Source organism: Corylus avellana, chromosome 1 (assembly GCF_965113065.1).
Source record: "Corylus avellana chromosome 1, dhCorAvel1.hap1.2, whole genome shotgun sequence".
In the NCBI taxonomy this organism is placed as follows: domain Eukaryota; kingdom Viridiplantae; phylum Streptophyta; class Magnoliopsida; order Fagales; family Betulaceae; genus Corylus; species Corylus avellana.
Window position 1 is genome coordinate 3290131 of NC_142490.1, and position 24283 is coordinate 3314413.

The 24283-nt window shown below is 36.3% G+C and overlaps 3 protein-coding genes across 4 annotated transcripts; all 3 read left to right on the plus strand.

The window, feature by feature from the left end:
* Positions 1–2: 2 nt before the first annotated feature.
* On the plus strand, positions 3–2525 carry LOC148587860 (pleiotropic drug resistance protein 3-like). Its single transcript, XM_088512563.1, has 4 exons — positions 3–403; positions 1295–1418; positions 1845–1930; positions 2417–2525. The coding sequence occupies exons 1-4, from the start codon at positions 3–5 to the stop codon at positions 2523–2525; spliced, it is 720 nt and encodes a 239-aa protein (XP_088368689.1).
* On the plus strand, positions 2424–11807 carry LOC132170291 (pleiotropic drug resistance protein 3). Of its 2 annotated transcripts, XM_088518989.1 has the most exons (21): positions 2424–2501; positions 2822–2981; positions 3094–3170; positions 4134–4187; positions 4290–4380; positions 4501–4802; positions 4884–5165; positions 5365–5678; positions 6007–6167; positions 6247–6350; positions 6502–6655; positions 6740–6877; positions 6975–7048; positions 7163–7495; positions 7597–7887; positions 8233–8316; positions 8445–8578; positions 9955–10182; positions 10443–10614; positions 11033–11287; positions 11409–11807. In XM_088518989.1, exons 2-21 carry the CDS (start codon positions 2921–2923, stop codon positions 11673–11675), a joined length of 3576 nt encoding a protein of 1191 aa, XP_088375115.1. In that variant the 5' UTR covers positions 2424–2501; positions 2822–2920; the 3' UTR covers positions 11676–11807. The 2 variants fall into 2 exon arrangements, with proteins under 2 accessions (XP_088375115.1, XP_059437196.2); XM_059581213.2 differs by lacking the exons at positions 2424–2501; positions 11033–11287; positions 11409–11807 and having other exon boundaries at positions 2844–2981; positions 10453–10600.
* Positions 11808–14838: 3031 nt separating this feature from the next.
* Positions 14839–24219, plus strand: LOC132170737 (pleiotropic drug resistance protein 3-like). The gene is made up of 24 exons (XM_059581823.2): positions 14839–15242; positions 15334–15457; positions 16676–16761; positions 17305–17389; positions 17732–17891; positions 17999–18075; positions 18237–18290; positions 18396–18486; positions 18559–18860; positions 18945–19226; positions 19393–19706; positions 19927–20087; positions 20168–20271; positions 20352–20505; positions 20590–20727; positions 20825–20898; positions 21014–21346; positions 21445–21735; positions 22077–22160; positions 22288–22421; positions 22664–22891; positions 23051–23222; positions 23503–23757; positions 23879–24219. Exons 1-24 carry the CDS (start codon positions 14854–14856, stop codon positions 24143–24145), a joined length of 4359 nt encoding a protein of 1452 aa, XP_059437806.2. The 5' UTR covers positions 14839–14853; the 3' UTR covers positions 24146–24219.
* The last annotated feature ends 64 nt before the right edge of the window (positions 24220–24283 follow it).

Below are 24283 nucleotides of genomic sequence, written 5' to 3' on the forward strand. Positions count from 1 at the left end.
AAATGGCTCAGATGGTTGGTACAGATGAGATGGAGTCACTGAGAAATGAGTGGGAGGAGATGAGAAGAAGCATTACGTTATCTCTCCAGCGTCCGAACTCAAGTTTCCGAAGCAGTTCGGGACTGAGCTCTGCAAGTGGTACCGGTGGTGATGCCGACATTGATGATCAGTATGCTTTACAGTGGGCTGCAATTGAGAGATTGCCGACATATGACCGCCTGAGATCATCTTTATTTGATAAGGATGATGACGATGCTGGTGCTACTGATAATAATGGAAAAAAGGTGATCGATGTTACCAAGATTGGAGCTCTAGAACGGCATGTGTTCATTGAGAAACTCATCAAACACATTGAGAACGACAACCTCCGCTTGCTGCGAAAAATTAGAAACCGAATAGACAAGTAAGCCTTTGAGTACTTTATGTAAAAGCAATTTGAATGGAATAATGGGATTTGGCTAACTTCAGGTGAAAAAATCGCTCGACAATGAACAGTGAAGATTACAAGATTAGAAGAGAATTCTAATTATTATTTTTTACTTGAGGCAAATCTTCAGTACTATTCATTTTATTTTAAGTGATGTATTCGTTGAAGGTTCGCCAAATCCGAATTAATTGATGCCATAGTTATACTTAGAAAGAGAAATGCCACGTACACTTTCAAGTCAACACTTTATATCGTGATAGTGTAGACTTAGAAGTGCATGTAGCATTTTTTCTTAAAGAATAAAACTAGCATGCGGCTATGCAAACTAGCATGCGGCCATATTTATACCAACATGCATGAGTCCATGACATTTAATTGAGTTAGGTGAAAAATCAGTTTAAACTGCTGAAGTTTCAACTCTTCGTCTTCACTAAATGGATGTATATAGAGATTATTAACAGTTTTATTGTTTGAATTACTAGCAATTCATGCAGTAAATATGAGATAACTAATATAAGACTCACTTGTCCCAAAAAGTTTTGTGATATAGACCCACTTGCTTGAGTAGGTGAGCTTCATATGAATTCTCTCGTAACAACAAATATGAGAGAGCTAATATGAGACCTATTTGTCTAAAAAAGTTTTGTGATGCACACCCACCTACTTGAGTAGATAAGCCTTATAACAACTCTCTCACAATTGTTGCCCTAATCTCTAACAATCCGACTAACAAATTACTGAAAATCCGGATCTCGGTAAACCATGTTGCCATTAAGTGCTCTTGCTATCTTTTTCATTGCTTAGCTAGAGATGGAGCTCATTAGTGTTTGTATTGCACTTCTTTTTATTTGTAATATTGTTTTGTAGAGTTGGTGTAAAATTGCCCACTGTGGAGGTGAGATACAAAAATCTTGGAGTGGAAGCAGAGTGTGAAGTAGTACACGGCAAGGCCCTTCCAACACTCTGGAATTCTCTTAAAAGCACAATCTCTGTAAGTACTTTCATTTTTTGAGAGCAATTTAGAGCTTGATCATTGACTATGTCAATGAACTTCTGGAGTTCCCTGGGATCTTAACTTTAAAACACAAGTAAAACAAATGGCACCAATTTAGAGCAGTCAATCGGCTCTTGTCTCAAAAATTTAAGTCAATCATTTAAATATCACTATGACCAAGGTGGATACATCTAGAATTGTGACAATTGTCAACGCCTAGCTCTAATCCCGCACGAGTAAGAATTGACATCAATTCTCTACACTATTAAAATACATAAAAAATTTATATTTAATCCTTAAGTTTTCATTTGATTTGGATTTAGTCGTGTCGGAATTATAAATAAGTTCTTTCTTTTGCTATATATCACGTATTATATAGTCCAAATATATATACATATATATTCTTATTTTCTTGTTTGGCAGGACTTCGCAAAGGTGCCAGGTTCAAAGTCACGTCAAGCAAAGATGAGCATTATCAATGACATTAGTGGTATCATCAAGCCCGGAAGGTAGCCATAAATAATGCTTTATAAAACTCAAATGTGCTTAATTTAACTCTACAGTAATTGCCTTTTCTTGATGATTAACTGTTAATTATTCATTTTAGTTTCACAATTTAATGTAATAAATTAGAATTTCTGAAATTTTTGAAATTTAAGAGGAGATTGAAAATAAAAAATCAGAAAAATGAAAAAAAAAAAGAAAAAAAAAAAGAAAAAAAGAAAAGCGCTAGCCGTGGGCCGCGGAAGCTCTGGTAGTGGTAGCAGGAGGTGACGCTGCAGTGGCAGGCGCAGGTGCTGCCACCGGAGCAGTTGTGTGTGCTGGCCGTGGGTGACGATCAGCTCTGGTTCTTTTTTTTTTTTTCCTTAAAAAAATAATAATAAAAGGTATAATTGAGAAATTTTATGGGATATACACTATTAGCAACTTCCTCATAATTTTTTTTTTTTTTTTTTTGGATGGAAGTGTATTTACATAGCCTTACCTTGCTGCAGGGTAACTCTACTGCTTGGCCCCCCAGGTTGTGGGAAGACCTCCCTTTTAAAGGCTCTGTCAGGAAATCTAGATCAATCTCTCAAGGTTTTACGCTTCAATAATACTTGAATGCATCTATGATCAGCCTGATTAAGATCATATATGATCATTAATTGGGATAGTTTGAAGCTATAACTTGTGATGAAAACTTGCAGAATGATGATTGAAAAAGTCAAGAAAATCTCAAAGCAATACCTATTTAGATCCTGAAATCATAAATTATAGAAGTAAATAATATGCCAATCTCCTTATCTTATATATTGAATTCAGGTAGATTATATCTAGCATATACATTTTTGGTTGGGAGCTACTTTAGTTTGCAGTCTTACTGAGCATTGTATTATCTATCTGTTTTTGTCTAATAGCTTACTGGGGAAATTTCCTATAATGGATACAAACTAGAAGAGTTTGTTCCACAAAAGACTTCAGCTTATATTAGCCAAAATGACGTGCACATTCCTCAGATGACTGTGAGGGAAATACTGGACTTTTCAGCCCGTTGTCAGGGTGTCGGAAGCCGGGCAGGTAAGTTTTCCTTGGAGTTCACTTTGGAGTTGATTTAGTTATAGACACCCGATAAATGCACAACAGTACTGATGAGAATAACATTACCATTTTTTTTTGGTGTCTAATTAAGAGGTTATGATGGAAGTCAGTAAAATGGAGAAGGAAGCTGGAATTGTTCCGGATCTAGACATAGACACTTACATGAAGGTACCAGTTTCATCTCTAGTCTTCTTTCCTTCATGTTTGTGAACTCATCCATACAGCAATAGGATGCTTAAATTGTTGTTCAGTTCACTTTGTGTGACAATGAGAAGCCAACTAGTTGGCTACATGAAGTAAATTACAGTGGTTGACGTGATCCCATCAACCTCATGAGAAACTTTGTTGCTAAAATGATGCAAAACTTGAGATAAGCTGAATCCTCTTGACTCTGAGAATGTTCTCTGCTGGATTTGGAAACATTCACAGCCAATACCAAAAGATATAGCAATATGACATTGTGATCACACTATGGTTATTATTGCTTAGGGAATGAAATAAGACAACCTCAGTTTAGTTTCCTTTCAAATTAGTGTTGAGTATATATGTGTAATTATAAAAAAAGATTTAAGTTCCACATTAGATGGATGTCACAAGTGTGAGTGGTTAATATAATATAATTAGGCCAAAATCCATTGGCTTAAGTTTTTGGATATGTTATAATATGGTCTCACCAGAAAACTCCCAAAAGTATTAACCTCCCTAACATTTAGATTCATTAGTTCACGATAATATGAGTATTAGCATCTCATATATCATGATTCTCATTTTGGATTATTATCAAACAATGAATGAGAATTCACAGGTCTACTCTATGTTTTCCCAATGTACAATATAGTGCACTCAATGCTTTGAATGTATTCCTTGTTAAGAATATGTTGCACCAGCAGCTACCGTACCCTCATGAAAGTAAAGTAAAGCAATTTGCAGCAGTGATCATTCTCTTGTAGTTAGTGGAGTTTTTTAATGAAATCGGATGGTTATATTTACAAAACTCTCCAATTTTTGTGAGTCAATAAAAAACATTTTGCATGATGGTCATTTCCTATTATCATATTATTTTGTTCCTACTTCTTAATGGTATTCAGAAGGTTCTATGTTGTAATATTGATGTATTCTTTGTTCGGACAGGCAATTTCTGTTGAAGGACTAAAAAGAACACTTCAAACAGACTACATACTAAAGGTCAGTCTCTTTTAACAAAGTTGAAAGCAAACTTGTGCTCTGTAATTCATATATGGACACCTACCTCACCAGTTTATGTCCATTGCTGACTTGGCTTCTCAGATCCTCGGACTTGATATCTGTGCTGACAATCTAGTTGGAGATGCAATGAGAAGAGGTATATCTGGTGGTCAGAAAAAGAGAGTGACTACAGGTAATTTGAATAAAAAGATTAATAGTCACTGTTTTGCTAGTAGCATGAAATACCTAAATCCCAATGCCAGGTTATATTTTGACTACTATGAGGTTCTTTTTTTTTTTTTTTTTTTCTCAGGGGAGATGATTGTAGGTCCTACAAAAGCTCTGTTTATGGATGAAATCACAAATGGCTTAGATAGTTCCACTGCATTTCAAGTTGTTACTTTTCTTCAGCAGCTGGTGCATATCACAGATGCTACAGTACTGGTTTCGCTTCTTCAGCCAGCACCAGAAACCTTTGATCTCTTTGATGACCTCATTTTAATGTCAGGAGGAAAGATTGTGTATCATGGTCCACGAGATCATGTTCTAGAGTATTTTGAGGATTGCGGCTTTAGATGCCCTGAAAGGAAAGGGATTGCTGATTTTGTCCAAGAGGTTAGTGCTTAGCAGCTTATAATTGTTTTCTTTCAAACTTTCATTTGTTCAAAAGAACTTCTTCATCCTCTTTTTCTGCAGGTTATCTCTAGGAAAGATCAAGCACAGTACTGGCATCACACAAAAGTACCTTACAGTTATGTTTCAGTTGACATTTTCTCTAGGAAGTTCAAGGAGTCTCCTTATGGGAAGAAGCTAGATGAGGAGCTCTCAGAGCCATATGATAAATCCCAAAGCCATCAGAATGCTCTCTCATTTAGTCCATATTCTCTTTCTCAATGGGAACTTTTCAAAGCTTGTGCGTCGAGGGAACTTCTTCTCATGAAAAGGAATTCTTTTATCTATATATTCAAAACAACTCAGGTTAAGATTTTACTTTTGTATATTTTCCTTGATCCTTTATGCTTTTTTAAATTTTTTTTTTTTTTAAAATTTAATTTAATTTAATTTTTTTCTGGGTAGGGGCATTAAATCATGTGCTCACTTTCCTATCACAGTTCTTTATCTACTTTGTCTAAAGCACTGCAAAATCTAAAAGATGTTTTGCTATTTCTATCTGCAGCTTGTTATTACTGCATTTATCACGATGACTCTATTTTTACGGACTCGCATGGATGTTGATGTTATGCACGCAAATTACTATTTGGGTTCCTTGTTTTGTGCTCTTATCGTCTTCCTTTTTGATGGGATGCCAGAGTTGTCCATGACTGTTCAAAGGCTTGAAGTATTCTACAAACATAAAGCAATGTCTTTCTACCCAGCTTGGGCTTATGCAGTTCCAGCAAGCGTTCTAAAGATTCCTCTTTCATTTGTGGAATCTCTAGTTTGGACATCCCTTACATATTATGTTATTGGCTATAGTCCTGAGGTTCAGATGTGAGTTTGACATGAAAATATGTATATTTATTTGTTCATTTCCGCCCAGTTTTGGTTCATCTATTTGCAAATTTTAGAACAGAACTTTTCATAAGCTAGCGCCTCCATACAGCATCTTCTTTTTCTCAAGCGGTGCTCCTTTTCCTTTATTTTATTTTTGTTGGAAAACTTTTTATGCAAGTCAGGGTTTACTTTATCTATGTTGTCTAACAAAGACAAATGAAGTTAGCACATACTTATGTACCTGTCCAATACTAGGAATGTTTAAGTGCAGCAGCATTGTCAAATTCTATTAGTTGTGACTTTTTAATCATTTGCTGGTTTTTAGGTTCTTCCGCCAGTTTTTTCTACTTTTTGCGGTGCACTTCTCTTCATTATCCATGTTCCGTTTCCTGGCCTCAGTCTTCCAGACTAATAATGCTTCGTTGACAGCTTCTAGTTTTGCAATATTATTTATTGTATTATTTGGCGGCTTCATCATCAACAAATGTAAGGTTAACTATTTTTGTCAATCCAATTATAAGAGATTCAGTTGAAAGGACAAACTGAGATGTGTTGTTGATTGCAGCTTCTATACCTGTTTGGTTGAAGTGGGGTTTCTGGGTTTCTCCCCTGACGTATGGAGAGATAGGCCTTTCTGTAAATGAATTTCTTGCCCCAAGATGGCAGAAGGTGAGTATCTTATGACATGCATTATTCGTTCCTTATCCATTATCTGACAAATCGTGAGATGTGGACATGATTTGTAATTAATTTTGACATTAACAACCAGAGTAAAGAGATGGCATTACCACTTAAATTGGCTTTCCTTTCTTATCTGTAGATGTTGTCCACAAACATTACAATAGGGCGAGAAATACTTGAAAGTCGAGGACTAAACTTTAATGGATACCTATATTGGATATCACTTGGTGCCTTATTTGGATTTGCATTAGCTTTCAACATTGGATACATCCTGGCCTTAACTTTCTTGAAGTGTAAGTTCATTATTGTTATTATATTTGAACTTAAATAGCAAGGTGACAATAGATGCTGATCCTTTCTCGTTTAATAAACATCAGCTCCTGGATCATCTCGTGCTATTATTTCGCATGAAAAGCTCTCCAAAATTCAAGGAAGTGAAGATTCACACCATGATGCCCATGTGGACAAAAAATCTAGAAATTTTCCTCCACATACTAATATGGAACCACATAAAGGTTAGATCAATTTTCTTGCTCTTCAGATTATTATCTATCCATGTTTGTTTAGATAAATTTCTCGGCGATTTAACGAGTGCCTTGCCTTAACTCACAGGCAGGATGGTCTTACCTTTTACACCATTAACAGTAGTGTTTCAAGAAGTGCAATACTATGTTGACACTCCCTTGGTAATCACATTTAACTTCATATAACGTTCTGGTGGTTGGTTAATTGATAACCATTCACATAACACTGCACTCATTCCTCTCATTTTATTCTTCTTTTTTCTTTTCGGCTACCAGGAAATGAGGGAAAGGGGATTCACCAACAAAAAACTCCAACTTCTTTCTGATATTACTGGTGCATTGAGGCCTGGTGTTCTTACAGCATTAATGGGTGTCACTGGAGCTGGGAAAACAACTCTTCTTGATGTTCTAGCAGGGAGAAAGACAAGTGGCTATATCAAAGGGCAAATAAAGATTGGAGGGTATCCCAAGGTTCAAGAAACGTTTGCTAGGATATCTGGTTACTGTGAGCAAACTGATATACATTCTCCTCAAATCACTGTAGAAGAATCGGTCATGTTTTCTGCTTGGCTCCGTTTGTCTCCTGAGATAGACTCAAAAACTAAAGCTGTAAGATCTCCATGTACTGACTGACATAAAGTCAAAAGGTTTGGTTTTCTATTCATTGTTGAGATAATAATTTGTGGAAGTTACTGTGGCATGCCTTGTAGGAATTTGTGGACGAAGTCCTGGAGACTATTGAGCTTGAAGAAATAAAGGATGCCTTAGTAGGCATACCTGGGATTAGTGGTCTATCAACTGAGCAGCGTAAGAGGCTTACAATAGCTGTGGAGCTTGTTGCCAACCCTTCTGTTATCTTCATGGATGAACCAACAACGGGTTTGGATGCAAGAGCAGCTTCAATTGTGATGCGAGCAGTGAAGAATGTAGTTGATACAGGAAGAACAATTGTTTGTACCGTCCACCAACCTAGTATTGACATATTTGAATCATTTGATGAGGTGAAAAAGCAATTTCTGAGAATTTTTAAAGTAAAACTGCAACTTGAATTTACATGTGAAACCAAGAAGAAGCAATTATGTTGCTTCTGGAAGTGATGTTGAACTCAGTAGTACATGCATGACTACTAAAGACATAAAGAAACGTCCTAGGAGTTTTGACTTTTGGCTACAATGGAGTAAACAATGTACTCTGTTGTGGTGCAACCAGAGTATGAAATCGTGAGCTCCATTCCAACCTACTTTCCAAATGAAGAAAATGAGACATAGTTTTGGACTGGCAACATTTTTCTTGTTATCAAATATTGAAGATTTATATAGCTCATGCCATTTTTTTTTTTTTTTCAGCTGATCCTTCTAAAAGCTGGTGGACACATGATATACTCTGGACCATTAGGACAGCATTCAAGTAGGGTTATTGAATATTTTGAGGTCAGTTTGCTGTAAGAATACATTTATATATTGCATTTTTTTCTGCTTTCGTTCTTGTTTGGTAATACTACTTTCTTTGAGTGGTTAAGCTGATAAATCTTCATTTTAATCAACTTTTACTCTGATAGGGTATTCCGGGAGTTCCAAAGATCAGAGATAATTATAATCCAGCAACATGGATGTTAGAGGTCATTTCTACATCTGCAGAAGTTGAACTTGGTGTAGATTTTGCCCATAAATACAGGGAGTCTACTTTATATGAGTGAGTAGCTGTGTTCAATTGCAACTGCCCCTGGTTATGTATTGTGTGATGTCAAATAATGTGCTACTATTGCAAAAGTAACTTAGGCTTCGTTTGTTTCTACGTAAAATGTTTTTTGTTGGAAAATATTTTCAGCGAAATCATTTTTCAGGAAAATAATTTCAATTAAAAACATTTTTCGGCTTTTGGCTCGTACGGAAAATCAACGACAGCTGGCGACCTCCGGTGGCGATGGATGTCAGCGAACACCGGTGTGGATTCCGGCGGCCAGTGGCGAATTCCAGCGGCAGCTGGCAACCTCCGACAGCGGCGGAGAATGAATTGTGAGAAGAAGCTCAAACTTGAAAAATGGTTTACGACTTTACGGTTTTAGAAATGGGATACTATTTTACAGAAATTAAAGAAGGTTTTCCTAGTCAATCAAAAATATTTTCCGTTTGATGATTTTCAATCGCACCAAACACCAAAAAATAGGTAAAATGTTTTTCAGAAAACCTTTTACGTCAAAACAAACGGAGCCTTAAATGCGGTAGAATTTCTATCATAGCTTATTTGGGATTTCAAATAATAAGATCAAAAGATGCAAATAATTTGCTTGACATCTTTTCTCAAAAGCATGGGGAAAGGGCCTAGTATTATGTTTGTGCTTCTATTAAAGGGCAGCTTTAATGTTAGTGGCCTCAGACAGAACTCTTGCACTAAGGGGTCACTTATATGGTGGGAAGTTCATCAGATGTTAATGATGATTCTTCAAGGTCATTAATAAAAGATGCACTCTATATCTGGGACCTACAACTATAGGGTACAAAAAAGAATATATTGAAATCTGTTTATGTACTGGTCAGGGTTTCATAAAACAACGTTTTATTTGCAATACGGGTCATTTATCCTTTCCCAAGACCTAGGGGCATTCGAATATGCAGTCTGTTATGGTAGTTTTCATATTTCATATGACAACCAGGTTGCAGGTACATGTAGTAATATTCCAACCAAACTTTTCGCTGAAGTGCAAGTAGAAGCTTTGGTTTACTTATTCTGAGCAAAATGTGTGATATCAATTAAGAATCTTTATTTGCTTTACTATCTTCAGCTCCAGTCATGGGCATAGTGTCTCAAACTAAACTTGTTCATTCAGTTGATTTATGTTCAATTGTAATGGAACTTAGAAAGAGTTCTCTCTTTCTATGTGTGCGCACGCGTGCGTGCACGCTAGATATAAGGTGTCATGGTTGTGCTAATCTCTCTAACGACTATCTATAGTCTGTAATCACATTATTGTCCTTAAGATGAATGAACTTCATATGACCTGACCCGTATTGGCAGTATTGCCATCTTTTAAATCTAGGATATGACTCCTACTATTATCCCATTTTCAGGAACAACAAAGAGCTTGTAAGGCAGTTGAGTACTCCACTTCCTGGTTCAAAAGATCTGCATTTTCCTACCCGCTTTTCACAAAATGGTTGGGGACAAGTCAAGTCTTGCCTATGGAAACAGCATTTGGCTTATTGGAGGAATCCTGGATACAACTTGATGCGTATCATTCATGCGCTTGTAGCAGCTTTATTATTTGGGGCATTATATTGGAACCAAGGAAAAAAATTGTGAGTTTTTTTTTTTTTTTTTAAAGTCTTACTTTTTTCCTTGTAGAAAAATGTTTATCACATGAGAAATTACTAGTCTTATTAATCTTGTGTAAAATTGTGAGATATAGTACAACTAGACAATAAGCATGATTCTCACTGTTATAGATCTCTCCTTTGCTCAAGACCAAGCACTACATCCGAAAGATATATGACTTCGTCTCTTAAGATATATATTTTAGGATTATTGCAAAGAGCTAACCTTTTCCTTTATCCGTTAGAAATAACCAGCAGAACTTGTTCAACACATTCGGTTCAATGTATGTGGCTGTGTTCTTCTTGGGCATAAATAACTGCTTAACAGTTATACCACTTGTCGCAACAGAGCGAAATGTTATGTATCGGGAAAGATTTTCAAGGATGTACTCTTCATGGGCTTATTCACTTGCACAGGTATAATTTTCTTTGAAGCTGATTGAAATTATTGTAGACTTGATTTCAGGATAATATGAGTCATCTCAAATGAAGTCACTTTAATGTACTTTGGATTCTAGCTTGTTAGATCTTTATGAGCCATCTCACATGAGCACCTGGACTTGCTCGGGCAAGGACTTTGGGTACTTGCTTAGGCTGCCCGGACACTTGTCTGAATAAGTGGAGCCCGAGCGCACTCTCACTTTATATAAGCTACACGAATTGCATGCAATACGGGCAACTGATTGCACCCGATTCCCATCCCTTTTTCTACTTGTTTGTTCTACTTCTGCAGCTGTTGATCCACCAGAGAGGAACCTATGATATACATTAATTAGAGGCCTCTTATTTAGCTATTATTTTTTGGCTTATACAGTTTTGAATACTGATTTTGCAGGTGATAGTGGAAGTTCCCTATCTTTTCACCGAAACTGCTGTATTTGTGATAATCACATATCCAATGATTGGATATTATGGATCTGCTTATAAGGTTTCCTGGTACTTCTATGCAATATTTTGTTCATTGCTGTACTTCAATTATATGGGAATGCTACTTGTGTCATTGACGCCGAACTTCATGATAGCTTCAATTTTGTCCTCGGCCTGCTACACAATGCTCAACCTGTTTTCTGGTTTTATGATGCCTGGACCGGTAAGCTGCTAAATGCCTGCAAAACTTGTCAATAATGTGGACCATAAAGCATATGTGGGTGCGAACATTTTGAATGTATAGTTGAAGTGTTGAACTGAGCAGGTTGTATTACTCTTTGCAGCAAATTCCAAAGTGGTGGGTCTGGATGTATTATCTTACTCCTACATCTTGGTCGCTCAACGGTTTGCTTACTTCACAATATGGAGATATAAATACAGAGATCATGGCATTTGGAGAAATCAAAACGGTGGCTGCTTTCTTAAGAGATTACTTTGGGTTTCACCCTAATGGCTTACCTCTTGTGGCGGTTGTTCTCATTGTCTTCCCCCTTGTTTTTGCCTCCTTGTTTGCATTTTTTATAGGAAAGCTGAATTTCCAGCGTAGGTAAACCTTTTGTTCTCTGCATAGAGATGTTAAAGTATTAATTAAATGGTTAAATTTACAATTTCCTATAAGTTTAAGATTTTAAAATAATTGAGAATTTAATGTGATTTTATAATAAATGGTTAAGTTTGAACTTTGTCTTTGACATTCGCTTCTCATTTCAATTAAAAATTTTATGTGTTGAGTCACACTTATTAAGGATGATCAGTTTGAATCGACATGTGAGGGAGAGTATTAAAGTATTTTTTGTCAAATTGCCTTGTGGAACTCTCATACACTCAATCTGTGTCTCGTTCAGACGGACTCCTTTCTGGTTCGGACGTGACTCAGCTAAAATGCATCCTCCACTATTGCCCTAGGTTCGTTTGGACGAGGCCCTTAACTCATTTGGACGTGAATTTCAAATTTACATTATTAAGTTTTTTTTTTTTTTTATCCTAGTTGACCTGAAACCTAATGGGTCAAGCCGTACTTAGTTTATGTCACATTTATTCATCTCTAAATAAAATATTGTTGTTTTTATTTTCCATGAATGCAAATTAATAAATCTTTTAAGTCACGCCCACAAGTGAAAGCTCGTGCTAACTTTACCCAACCCGTGTGGAATCAAGGCGAAGCCTCGGATACCCTCTCTCATGAAAAAAGAAAAATCATTTTTAATATTGAAATGCACCAAGACTAGCTATATAAATCATCAAATAGCCATATAAATCGTTTTAGTCGTTTTGTGATTCGAATTTTCTATATGTGCACAGTGCACAGAGAGAGAAGTTGGCAGCAGTATGAAAACAAGGTACTTGGGGAATATGTTAGATAATGACTACTCTAGCCGATCTTATAGATTATTATATTATGTTGCTTACCCCCATTCCCCTTCCCCGTATATATATATATATATATATATATATATAAGGACTATTCTACCAGATCTCTTATAGATTATTATATTATGTTGCTTAGCCAGTAAAACTACTGCTTTTGGAACGACCAAAGTATGCCATTTTAATTCTCATTGTTGCTGCATGAGTAAAAGGAATCTTGCCAACCAAGTAATATTTATTTAACTCATCCAATCATCCCATCCCATTGGCTATTTTTAGTCCACTAAAGCGAAAGCTGAGGCGCGAGAGGGTGGGTAATGATGCACGACGTTCATGTATGATCCAATTTCTTCTTGTCCTCCTTAATTCCTGGATTGTTTTATTATTCATGTTATATATATATATGCTTGAAATTTCTAATGCATAAAATGGGCTATCAGTGCTAGCTAGACACGGCAAAATTGCCGACAATAGTGATCGAAAGAGTTCTTATAAAACTCTCTGTTTGAATAAGTCTCAAACAACGCCCGTTTCTGCAGAGACATTGGCTCAGCAACCCATGGACCACGATGCAGTGGTTTTAGCTGTAAAGCCGATCATGTTAATCTCCCGGCCCCTTCTTTCTCTAACTCTCATGGACTCTTTCTTTTCTTTTCTTTTTTTTCCCCTCTTCTTTCCCTCTCTCTCTTTTTTCTCTCTATCTTGTTTCTTTTACTCTGTTTTGGTTTCTACTTGCTGCTACCAACCAAAGGGAAAGGAGTCCTGCTATGCGGCTGCCTCTAGCGTAGGACATATATATATATATATATATATATATATATATATATATTGTTAGTTAAATTTTTATAAGCTAGTATTTAATTTTTAATGCCTCAAAACTTGTTTTTGAATTCAAAACTAAAATCTAGGGGTGAAAGGTTAATCCTTTAAGGATTGTATCATCCAAAAGGGATTCGATCATCCTAAATTTGGAGTTAATGCCTCAAATTTGGCATTTAGTGCTAATACCTCAAATTTAGTGCTAACACTTCAAATTTAAATTTCCTTTTAATATCTCTATTCTTCAATTTTTTTTTCTAAAAAAAAAAAAAATTGGCCACGTGCAGACGCTGGAATGAACCCAGGCTGCCGAAATTCTCAACTCAAGGAAAAGAGCAAAGTGGTGAGTCATCCCCCACCACGTGTCAGACACCATCTTTTTTTTTTTTTTTTTTAATTTTAATTAACACTATTAAAATGACCCAAAAGCCTCTCAATATTTTTTTTAATTACAGCTATACTATATTGCACACATGGACTTTACCTAATAATACATATATAGCACTATTAAATTTTAGATTTAATGATAATTTTAAATGTCATGTCCGAGAGTTTACATACTACTTCTTATAGAATATATATGCAAGAATACAGGTATACCATAAATATTGTTGGGGAGAAAATATCTCACCATGGTACAATATGTCATCAGGCCGATCACCCACTCACCTTATGATACGTGTGCATACCATTTTTTGTATTTGAGAATAAAGGAGGCAAGGGGGACCTTTTCTCGGGGCTCTTCCTCCTCTCCTACAAATCTTTCTCCCAGATACTTCAGAAACCTCTTCCTCACGTCTCTCTCTCTTTGAAGATGGTTCAATTCACACAGGGGAACTCATCTCCCTCTCTTTGGACCCTCACTCATGTCTCTCTCTCTCCTAGAGACTCCACATACATTTTCTCATGTTTCCAGTATCCTTCATACAGACATCGGGTCATTAGAACAAATTTTCTATTACTCTTTTGATATCATAAGCAAAGATGCTAACTTAAGTATCGGAGAGTCTTTGGCCCCAACTAGAGATCCTTTGATGTTACCCTCGTTTTGCAGGAACCTCATTGTCGTACAGGGAAGGGTAGCAAATTCCTGAACTAGAAAACACATCAACAAATATGAATTGGCCTAAACATGTGCAATTCTATACCTTCTTTGATGATGCATGCATATATGTGTATCTACCATTTACATATATAGATGGAAAAGAGCTAGCTTCCATGTAAAGTCAACCCCTTGATTATAGATTAAATAAGTAATATTCTGAATCTTGAAAAGGATTTGTTTAGATAGATGAAGCTTGAATATATCAACAACAGAAACATCACTCTCTCTCTCTCTCTGTTCATATTGTTATGAACTCTCTGTATCTCACAGATTCGCTTGTCAACTCATACATTTATATTTTATACCCATCCATTCAACTTCCTTGGCAATGAAGAAAGAGAGTGCGTCATCCTTCATCAAAAAAGGCCTTGCATATCTATATATTTCTATATATACCTCTTTCTTGCAAGTTTGAAGCTCTTCAAGCTCATCAAAAAATGGCTCAGATGGTTGGCACAGACGAGATAGAGTCATTGAGAGTTGAGTTGGCGGAGATAGGAAGAAGCATTAGATCATCTTTCCGGCGTCATACCTCAAGTTTCCGAAGCAGCTCCGGATTGAGTTCTACGAAGGGTGATGCTGAAGCTGATCAATATGCTTTGGAGTGGGCTGCAATTGAGAGATTGCCTACATATGACCGGCTGAGATCATCCTTATTTGATAAGGATGATGAGGATGCTGGTGGTACTGATAATGCAGGAAAACAGGTGATCGATGTTACCAAGCTTGGAGCTCTAGAACGGCATGTGTTCATAGAGAAGCTCATCAAACACATTGAGAATGACAACCTTCGATTGCTGCGAAAAATTAGAAACCGAATAGACAAGTAAGCCTTTGACTACTTTCATTGCTTCTTTTGAAGCTAGCCTTTGACTTTCATTTCTTCTTTGTCCATGCATGTACAAATTGTTTTGTAGAGTTGGTGTAAAATTGCCCGCTGTGGAAGTGAGATACAAAAATCTGCGGGTGGAAGCAGAGTGTGAAGTAGTACACGGCAAGCCCCTTCCAACACTCTGGAATACTGTTAAAAGCATGCTCTCTGTAAGTAGTTCCATTTTTGGAGCTTCATCAATCATCATTGACTTTGTCAATTGATTTCTATTATACAAATAGGAAAAATACAGAAAACGAAAATGCTCCTAAGGTTTGTTACAACGTCATTTTCCTTAAGAAAATATTTGCCCCCACTAGAATTGGTATGCAACAGGGTTTACAGCAAATTTTAGGATACAGTGTAGCTCAAAAACTTTTGTATAATAACTGCGTTATGCACAAACGAAGTTAAAACCCAAAAATACCTTCAGATTTTCTATTCTAATCAGAGATAATAAATAGAAGGATAATGCTTAATTATTATTATTATTATTTTTTAAATTCAAACAAAGATATTAAAGATAATTGAATTGTCATAGATAATTAATATCTATTCTCAGATAATTTCGAATTTCAAAATAAATCTACTATTTTGAATTTCGAAGATTAAACTGCTGTTTTGAATTTCGAAAAATTAAACTGCTATAAACTGATAATTCAACTGGCACTTAAATCTGACCGTTAGATTAAATAATCATCCAACTACTGGATCTACTTAAGAAGCATCCTATGTTTAGATCAAACTACTAGATTGAACGATCTTGACCATCCAAAAATGAATTGTCACAGATCACTTCGATGCTTCGTGCTAAGTGCGCCATCATGGCGCCACTAGCGCCCTAAAGGCAAGCCAAGCGCATATGCGTCCGGTGCCTTGCACCGTACGGTAACATGTATTAGGGTGTACCCTAACATAGTTCATTTAACAGCTTAAATTTGTTGGAACTTATAAATGCCAACAAAATCTTCAATCTTTCTAATGTGGAACAACTTTCATTCAATGCTTTTTAAAACCTTCCATTTAAAACATTCTTAAGACACAAAATAATATATATATATATATATATATATATATATATTGAAAATAGTTCAACAATTTCTGGACTATATATGTTCTAGACCGCACAACCAAGAACTGCATGGCCTAGATTGCTTAAATCCTTGTTGAGAGTTACTTATATTGGTATTTATCAAATAACACTTTACTTATATAACACTTTATTTGATAAATACCAATATAAGTAACTCTCAACAAGGATTTAAGCAATCTAGGCCATGCAGTTCTTGGTTGTGCGGTCTAGAACATATATGGTCCAGAAATTGTTGAAATATTTTCAATATATATATATATATATATATATAAAATATATTTTGCTTGTTTGACAGGACTGCGCTAAGCTGCCAGGTTCAAAGTCACGTCAAGCCAAGATAAACATCATCAATGACGTTAGTGGTATCATCAAGCCCGGAAGGTAAAGCTTTATCCAAGTTAACTCTGCTTAATTTAACTCAATATTATATATAGTTATTGCCTTTTCTTGGTCAACCATTTTTTATTTTAGTTTTTTCCTTGCCCTTTTAGTGCCTTGAAGGCTTGACCTTTGACCAAGTCAGTGGACATTTCATTGTGTTTAGCTTGTCTGACCTTCTCATCTTCCTACTGATTGCTGGATTCAGCTTCTCATGCATGCAGTCATTTCAGTTCTATCATTTCTTGTTCCTGCCATCCTTCTCACGATCCCCATTCTAGCTGTGTGCTTTGATGAAATGATGTTTCTTGATTGTCCAATAATTTGTACAAGTTCAAAGAAAAGTTGATGAAATTTGCAATAATTGAATCTTGAAATTATTAAAAGAAATTAAACTAAAATGAAACCAGATTGGTCTAGTGATTTGGATCAGTGTTTTAAGGACTCTTGGAGGACCCTGCATTATATTTTTAAGATTTGAGAACATCCTCATAATTTTTTTTTTTTGGGATGGAAGTGTATTTACATAGCCTTACCTTTCTGCAGGGTAACTCTACTGCTTGGGCCCCCAGGTTGTGGGAAGACCTCCCTTTTAAAGGCTCTGTCAGGGAATCTAGATCAATCTCTCAAGGTTTTACGCTTCAATAATACTTGAATGCATCTATTATCAGCCTGATTAAGATCATATATGATCATTAATTGGGATAGTTTGAAGCTATAACTTGTGATGCAGACTTGGAAGATGATGATTGAAAAAGTCAAGAAGATCTCAAAGAAATACCTATTTAGGTCTTGAAATCATAAATTATAGAGTTAAATAATATGCCAATCTCCTTATTTTATATATTGAATTCAGCTAGATTATATCTAGCATACTGTATATACATTTTAGAGAGATTAATTTTTGGTTGGGAGCTACTTTAGTTTGCAGTCTTACTGAGCATTGTATTATCTATCTGTTTTTGTCTAATAGCTTACTGGGGAAATTTCCTATAATGGATACAAACTAGAAGAGTTTGTTCCACAAAAGACTTCAGCTTATATTAGCCAAAATGACGTGCACATTCCTGTCATGACTGTGAGGGAAACACTGGACTTTTCAGCCCGTTGTCAGGGTGTCGGAAGCCGGGCAGGTAAGTTTTCCTTAGAGTTCACTTTGGAAATGATTTAGTTATAGACACCCTATATATGCACAAGAGAGCTGATAATAATATCACCGTTTATTTTTGGTCTAATTAAGAGATTATGATGGAAATCGGTAAAAGGGAGAAGGAAGCTGGAATTGTTCCGGATCCAGATATAGACACTTACATGAAGGTATTATAGTTAGTGGAGTGTATTGATTGAAATCAGATTGTTATAGTTTTAAAACTGTCAAAGTTTTGTAGAGTCAATATACATAAAGCATTTTGCATGATGTCATATTATTTTGTTGGGAAGGTAATGTTGTAATATTGATGAAATATTTGTTTGGACAGGCAATTTCTGTTGAAGGACTAAAAAGCACAATTCAAACAGACTACATACTAAAGGTCATTCTCTTTTAACAAAGCTGAAAGCAAACTTTTGCTCTGTAATTCGTAATATATGGACAACTACCTCACCAGTTTATGTCCATTGCTAACTTGGCTTCTCAGATCCTTGGACTTGATATCTGTGCTGACACTCTAGTTGGAGATGCATTGAGAAGAGGCATATCTGGTGGTCAGAAAAAGAGATTGACTACAGGTAATTTGAATAATATCCAATCCCAGGTTAGATTTTGACTATTATGAGTTTGACTTTTTTTTTTTTTTTCAGGGGAGATGATTGTAGGTCCTACAAAAGCTCTGTTAATGGATGAAATCACAAATGGGTTAGATAGTTCCACTGCATTTCAAGTTGTTACTTGTCTTCAGCAGCTGGTGCATATCACAGATGCTACAGTACTGGTTTCGCTTCTTCAGCCAGCACCAGAAACCTTTGATCTTTTTGATGACCTCATTTTAATGTCAGGAGGAAAGATTGTGTATCATGGTCCACGTGATCATGTTCTAGAGTATTTTGAGGATTGCGGTTTTAGGTGTCCTGAGAGGAAAGGGGTTGCTGATTTTGTCCAAGAGGTAAGAACATAGCAGCAGCTTACAATTGTTTTCTTTTAAACTTTCATTTGTTCAAAAGAACTACTTCATCCTGTGTTTATGCAGGTTATCTCTAGAAAAGATCAAGCACAATACTGGCATCGCACAGAAGTACCTTACAGTTATGTTTCAGTTGACATGTTCTCTAGGAAGTTCAAGGAGTCTCCTTATGGAAAGAAGCTAGATGAGGAGCTCTCAGAGCCATATGATAAATCCCAAAGCCATCAAAATGCTCTTTCCTTTAGTCCATATTCTCTTTCTAAATGGGAACTTTTTAGAGCTTGTGCGTCAAGGGAACTTCTTCTCATGAAAAGGAGTTCTTTTATCTATATATTCAAAACAACTCAGGTTAAGATGATTTGTACTTTTGTAGATGTTCCCCGATCCTTTATGCTTATTTTTTTCCCGGGTTGGGGCATTAAAACATATGCTCATTCTTCCTATCACAATTCTTTATTTACTTTGTCAAAGGCCCTGCAAAATCTAAAACATGTTTTGCTATTTCTATCTGCAGGTTACTATTGTTGCATGTATCACGATGACTGTATTTTTACGGACTCGCATGGATGTTGATGTTACTCATGCAAATTACTATATGGGTGCCCTGTTTTTTGCTCTTATCATCTTTCTTGTTAATGGGATCCCAGAGTTGTCCATGACTATTCAAAGGCTTGAAGTTTTCTACAAACAGAAAGCAATGTGTTTCTACCCAGCTTGGGCTTATGCTATTCCAGCAAGTCTTCTAAAGATTCCTCTTTCATTTGTGGACTCTATAGTTTGGACAACTCTTACATATTATGTTATTGGGTATACTCCTGAGGCCCAGAGGTGAGTTTGACACGAAAATATGTATATTTATTTGTTCCTTTATTTTATTTTTGTTGGAAAACTTTTTATGCAAGTCAGGGTTTACTTTATCTATGTTGTCTGACAAAGACAAATGAAGTTAGCATATACTTACGTTGCTGTCCAATATTAGGAATGTTAAGTGCAGCAGCATTGTCAAATTCTGTTAGTTGTGACTCTTTAATCATTTGCTGGTTTTTAGGTTCTTCCGCCAGTTTGTTCTACTTTTTGCAGTGCACTTATCTTCATTATCCATGTTCCGTTTCCTGGCCTCGGTATTTCAGAATAATAATGCTTCGATGACAGCTGCTAGTTTTGCAATATTACTTCTCGTAACATTTGGCGGCTTCATCATCAAAAAATGTAAGGTTTAACTCTTTTTGTCAATCCAATTATAAGAGATTCAGTTGAAAGGACAAACTGAGATGTGTTGTTGATTGCAGCTTCTATACCTGTTTGGTTGAAGTGGGGCTTCTGGGTTTCTCCCCTGACGTATGGAGAGATAGGCCTTTCTGTAAATGAATTTCTTGCCCCAAGATGGCAGAAGGTGTGTATCTTATGGCATGCATTATTCGTTCCTTATCCATTGCCTTACCACTTAAATTTGATTTCCTTTCTTATCTGTAGATGTTGTCCACAAACATTACAATAGGGCTAGAAATACTTGAAAGTCGAGGACTAAACTTTAATGGAAACCTATATTGGATATCAGTTGGTGCCTTATTTGGATTTGCATTAGCTTTCAACATTGGATACATCCTGGCCTTAAGTTTCTTGAAGTGTAAGTTCATTATCGTTATTATATTTGAACTTAAATAGCAAGGTGACAATACATGCTGATCCATTCTCGTTTAATAAACATCAGCTCCTGGATCATCTCGTGCTATTATTTCGCATGAAAAGCTCTCCAAAATTCAAGGAAGTGAAGATTCACACCATGATGCCCATGTGGACAAAAAATCTAGAAATTTTCCTCCACATACTAATATGGAACCAAATAAAGGTTAGATCAATTTTCTTGCTCTTCAGATTATTATCTATCTATGTTTGTTTAGATAAATTTCTCGGCCATTTAATGAGTGCCTTGCCTTAACTCACAGGCAGGATGGTCTTACCTTTTACACCCTTAACAGTAGTGTTTCAAGAAGTGCAATACTATGTTGACTCCCCCTTGGTAATCACATTTAACTTCATATAACTTTCTGGTGGTTGGTTAATTGATAACCATTCACATAACACTGCACTAATATCCTCTCATTTTATTCTTCTTTTTCCTTTTCGGCTACCAGGAAATGAGGGAAAGGGGATTCACCAACAAAAAACTCCAACTTCTTTCTGATATTACCGGTGCATTGAGGCCTGGTGTTCTTACAGCATTAATGGGTGTCAGTGGAGCTGGGAAAACAACTCTTCTGGATGTTCTAGCAGGAAGAAAGACCGGTGGCTATATCGAAGGGCAAACAAAGATTGGAGGGTATCCCAAGGTTCAAGAAACGTTTGCTAGGATATCTGGTTACTGTGAGCAAACTGATATACATTCTCCTCAAATCACTGTAGAAGAATCGGTGATCTTTTCTGCTTGGCTCCGTTTATCTCCTGAGATAGACTCAAAAACTAAAGCTGTAAGATCTCCATGTACTGACAGACATTAAGTCAGGTTTGGTTTTATAATCATTGTTGGGATAATAATTTGTGGAAATTGCCGTGGCATGTCTTGTAGGAATTTGTGGATGAAGTCCTGGAGACCATTGAGCTTGATGAAATAAAGGATGCCTTAGTAGGAGTAACTGGAGTTAGTGGTCTATCAACAGAGCAGCGTAAGCGGCTTACAATAGCTGTGGAGTTTGTTGCCAACCCCTCTGTTATCTTCATGGATGAACCAACAACGGGTTTGGATGCAAGAGCAGCTGCAATTGTGATGCGAGCAGTGAAGAATGTAGCTGATACAGGAAGAACAATTGTTTGTACTGTCCACCAACCTAGTATTGACATATTTGAATCATTTGATGAGGTGAAAAACCAATTTCTGAGCATTTTAAAAGAAAAATTGTGACTAGAATTTACTTTTGAAACCAAGAAGAAGCTATTCTGTTGCTTCTGGAAGTGCTGTTGATTTCACTAGTAGCATGACTACTAAAGAGATAAAGAAACAGTCTAGGAAGTTTGGATTTTGGATGCAATGGAGGAAATAATGTACTCTGTTGTGGTGCAACCAGAGTATGAACTTGTGAGGTTCATTCCAGCCTACTATCAAAAAGTGAAAATGAGAAACAATGTAGTATAGGCAACATTTTTCTTGTTATCTAATCTTGGAAGAGTTATTTAGCTCAAGCCTTTTTTTCTCTTTTGCAGCTAATCCTTCTAAAAACTGGTGGACACATGATATACTCTGGACCATTAGGACAGCATTCAAGTAGGGTTATAGAATATTTTGAGGTCAGTTTGCTGTAAGAATACATGTATATACTTCCTTTTTCCTGCGTTCATTCTTGTATGGTAATACTACTTACTTTGAGTGGTTCAGTTGATAAATCTTCATTTTAATCAACTTTTACTCTGACAGGGTATTTCGGGAGTTCCAAAGATTAGAGATAATTATAATCCAGCAACGTGGATGTTAGAGGTCACTTCTATATCTGCAGAAGCTGTACTTGGTGTAGATTTTGCCCAGAAATACAGGGAATCTACTTTATATGAGTGAGTTGCATGCTGTGTTCAACTGCAACTGTCATTGGTTGTCTTGTATAATGTCAAATAAAGTGTTGCTATTTCAAAAGTAAGATGTAGCAGCATTTCTAGCATAGCTTATTCCGGATGTCAGATAATATGATCAAAAGATGCAAATCATATTATTGTCCTCAAGATGAGTGATCTTCATATGACCTGTATTGCCATCTTTCAAATCTTGGATATGACTCCTACTATTACCCCATTTGCAGGAACAACAAAGAGCTTGTGAGGCAGTTGAGCACTCCACCTCTTGGTTCAAGAGATCTGCATTTTCCTACCCGCTTTTCACAAAATGGTTGGGGACAAATCAAATCTTGCCTATGGAAACAGCATTTGTCTTATTGGAGGAATCCTGCATACAACTTGATGCGGATCATGCATTCGTTTGTAACAGCTTTAATATTTGGGGCATTATATTGGAACCAAGGAAAAAAATTGTGAGTTTTTATATTTTTTAACTTCTTTTTTTTTTTCTTGTAGAAAAATGTTATCACATGAGAAATTACTGGTCTTCTTTATCTTGTCTAAATAATGTTATGCATTGTGAGTTGTAGAGTTTTGCAAAGAACTAACTTTTTTTTTTTTTTATCTGTTAGAAATAACCAGCAGAACTTATTCAATGTATTCGGTTCAATGTATGCTGCTGTGATCTTCTTGGGTATAAATAACTGTACAACAGTTCTACAACATGTTGCAACAGAGCGAACCGTTATGTACCGGGAAAGATTTTCAGGGATGTACTCTTCATGGGCTTATTCAATTGGACAGGTATAATTTTATTGTAGACTTGATTTCAGGATAGTATGAATCATCTCAGCACTTAGCTTCTTGCTAGATCTTTGACAATGATAGTATAAGTCATCTCACATGCAATACAGGCAGCTCATTGCGCCCTTTTTCTACCAATCAGTTCTATTTCTGCAGCCTACTATCACTGTTGATCCACCAAAGGAGAGAGAGTGAGATTGGAACCTAAGATCTTGATCAGGGGCCTCTTGTTTAGCTAGTATTTTTTTGGCTTATACAGTTTTGAATACTGATTTTGCAGGTGATAGTGGAAGTTCCCTATCTTTTCACCGAAACTGCTATATTTGTGATAATCACATATCCAATGATTGGATATTATGGATCAGCTTATAAGGTTTTCTGGTACTTCTATGCAATATTTTGTTCATTGCTGTACTTCAATTATATGGGGATGCTACTTGTGTCGATGACGCCGAACTTCATGATAGCTGGAATTTTGTCCTCAGCCTTCTACACAATCTTCAACCTGTTTTCTGGTTTTCTGATGCCTGAACCGGTAAGCTGCTAAATGCCTGCAAAACTTGTCAATAATGTGGACCATAAAGTATATGTGGGTGCGAACATTTTGAATGTATAGTTGACGTGTTGAACTGAGCAGGTTGTATTACTCTTTGCAGCAAATTCCAAAGTGGTGGGTCTGGATGTATTATCTTACTCCTACATCTTGGTCGCTGAACGGTTTGCTTACTTCACAATATGGAGATATAAATACAGAGATCATGGTGTTTGGAGAAACCAAAACGGTGGCCGCCTTCTTAAAAGATTACTTTGGGTTTCACCATGATCGCTTACCTCTTGTGGCGGTTCTTCTCATTGCCTTCCCCCTTGTTTTTGCTTCCTTGTTTGCATATTTTATAGGACGGCTGAACTTCCAGCGTAGGTAAACCTTTGGCTCCCTGTAGAGGATGGAGATGTTGTATGCAGCCAGCAAGCCTTTTGTTTGCATGTAATGTCTTGATCAGTGTGCTTGATTGATGATCTGCAAATTTCTCATGTTTTGTAAGATATGATGTATAAATTGA

Coding starts and splice junctions, on each gene's coding strand:
- LOC132170737 (XM_059581823.2), top strand. CDS start 14,854: ATGGCTCAGATGGTTGGCACAGACGAGATAGAGTCATTGAGAGTTGAG. Junction 19,707..19,926: donor TATACTCCTGAGGCCCAGAG/GTGAGTTTGACA, acceptor GCTGGTTTTTAG/GTTCTTCCGCCAGTTTGTTC. Junction 23,223..23,502: donor GGGCTTATTCAATTGGACAG/GTATAATTTTAT, acceptor CTGATTTTGCAG/GTGATAGTGGAAGTTCCCTA.
- LOC132170291 (XM_088518989.1), top strand. CDS start 2,921: ATGACTGTGAGGGAAATACTGGACTTTTCAGCCCGTTGTCAGGGTGTC. Junction 6,351..6,501: donor TTGCCCCAAGATGGCAGAAG/GTGAGTATCTTA, acceptor TCTTATCTGTAG/ATGTTGTCCACAAACATTAC. Junction 6,656..6,739: donor GGCCTTAACTTTCTTGAAGT/GTAAGTTCATTA, acceptor AATAAACATCAG/CTCCTGGATCATCTCGTGCT.
- LOC148587860 (XM_088512563.1), top strand. CDS start 3: ATGGCTCAGATGGTTGGTACAGATGAGATGGAGTCACTGAGAAATGAG. Junction 404..1,294: donor ATTAGAAACCGAATAGACAA/GTAAGCCTTTGA, acceptor ATTGTTTTGTAG/AGTTGGTGTAAAATTGCCCA. Junction 1,931..2,416: donor GGTATCATCAAGCCCGGAAG/GTAGCCATAAAT, acceptor ACCTTGCTGCAG/GGTAACTCTACTGCTTGGCC.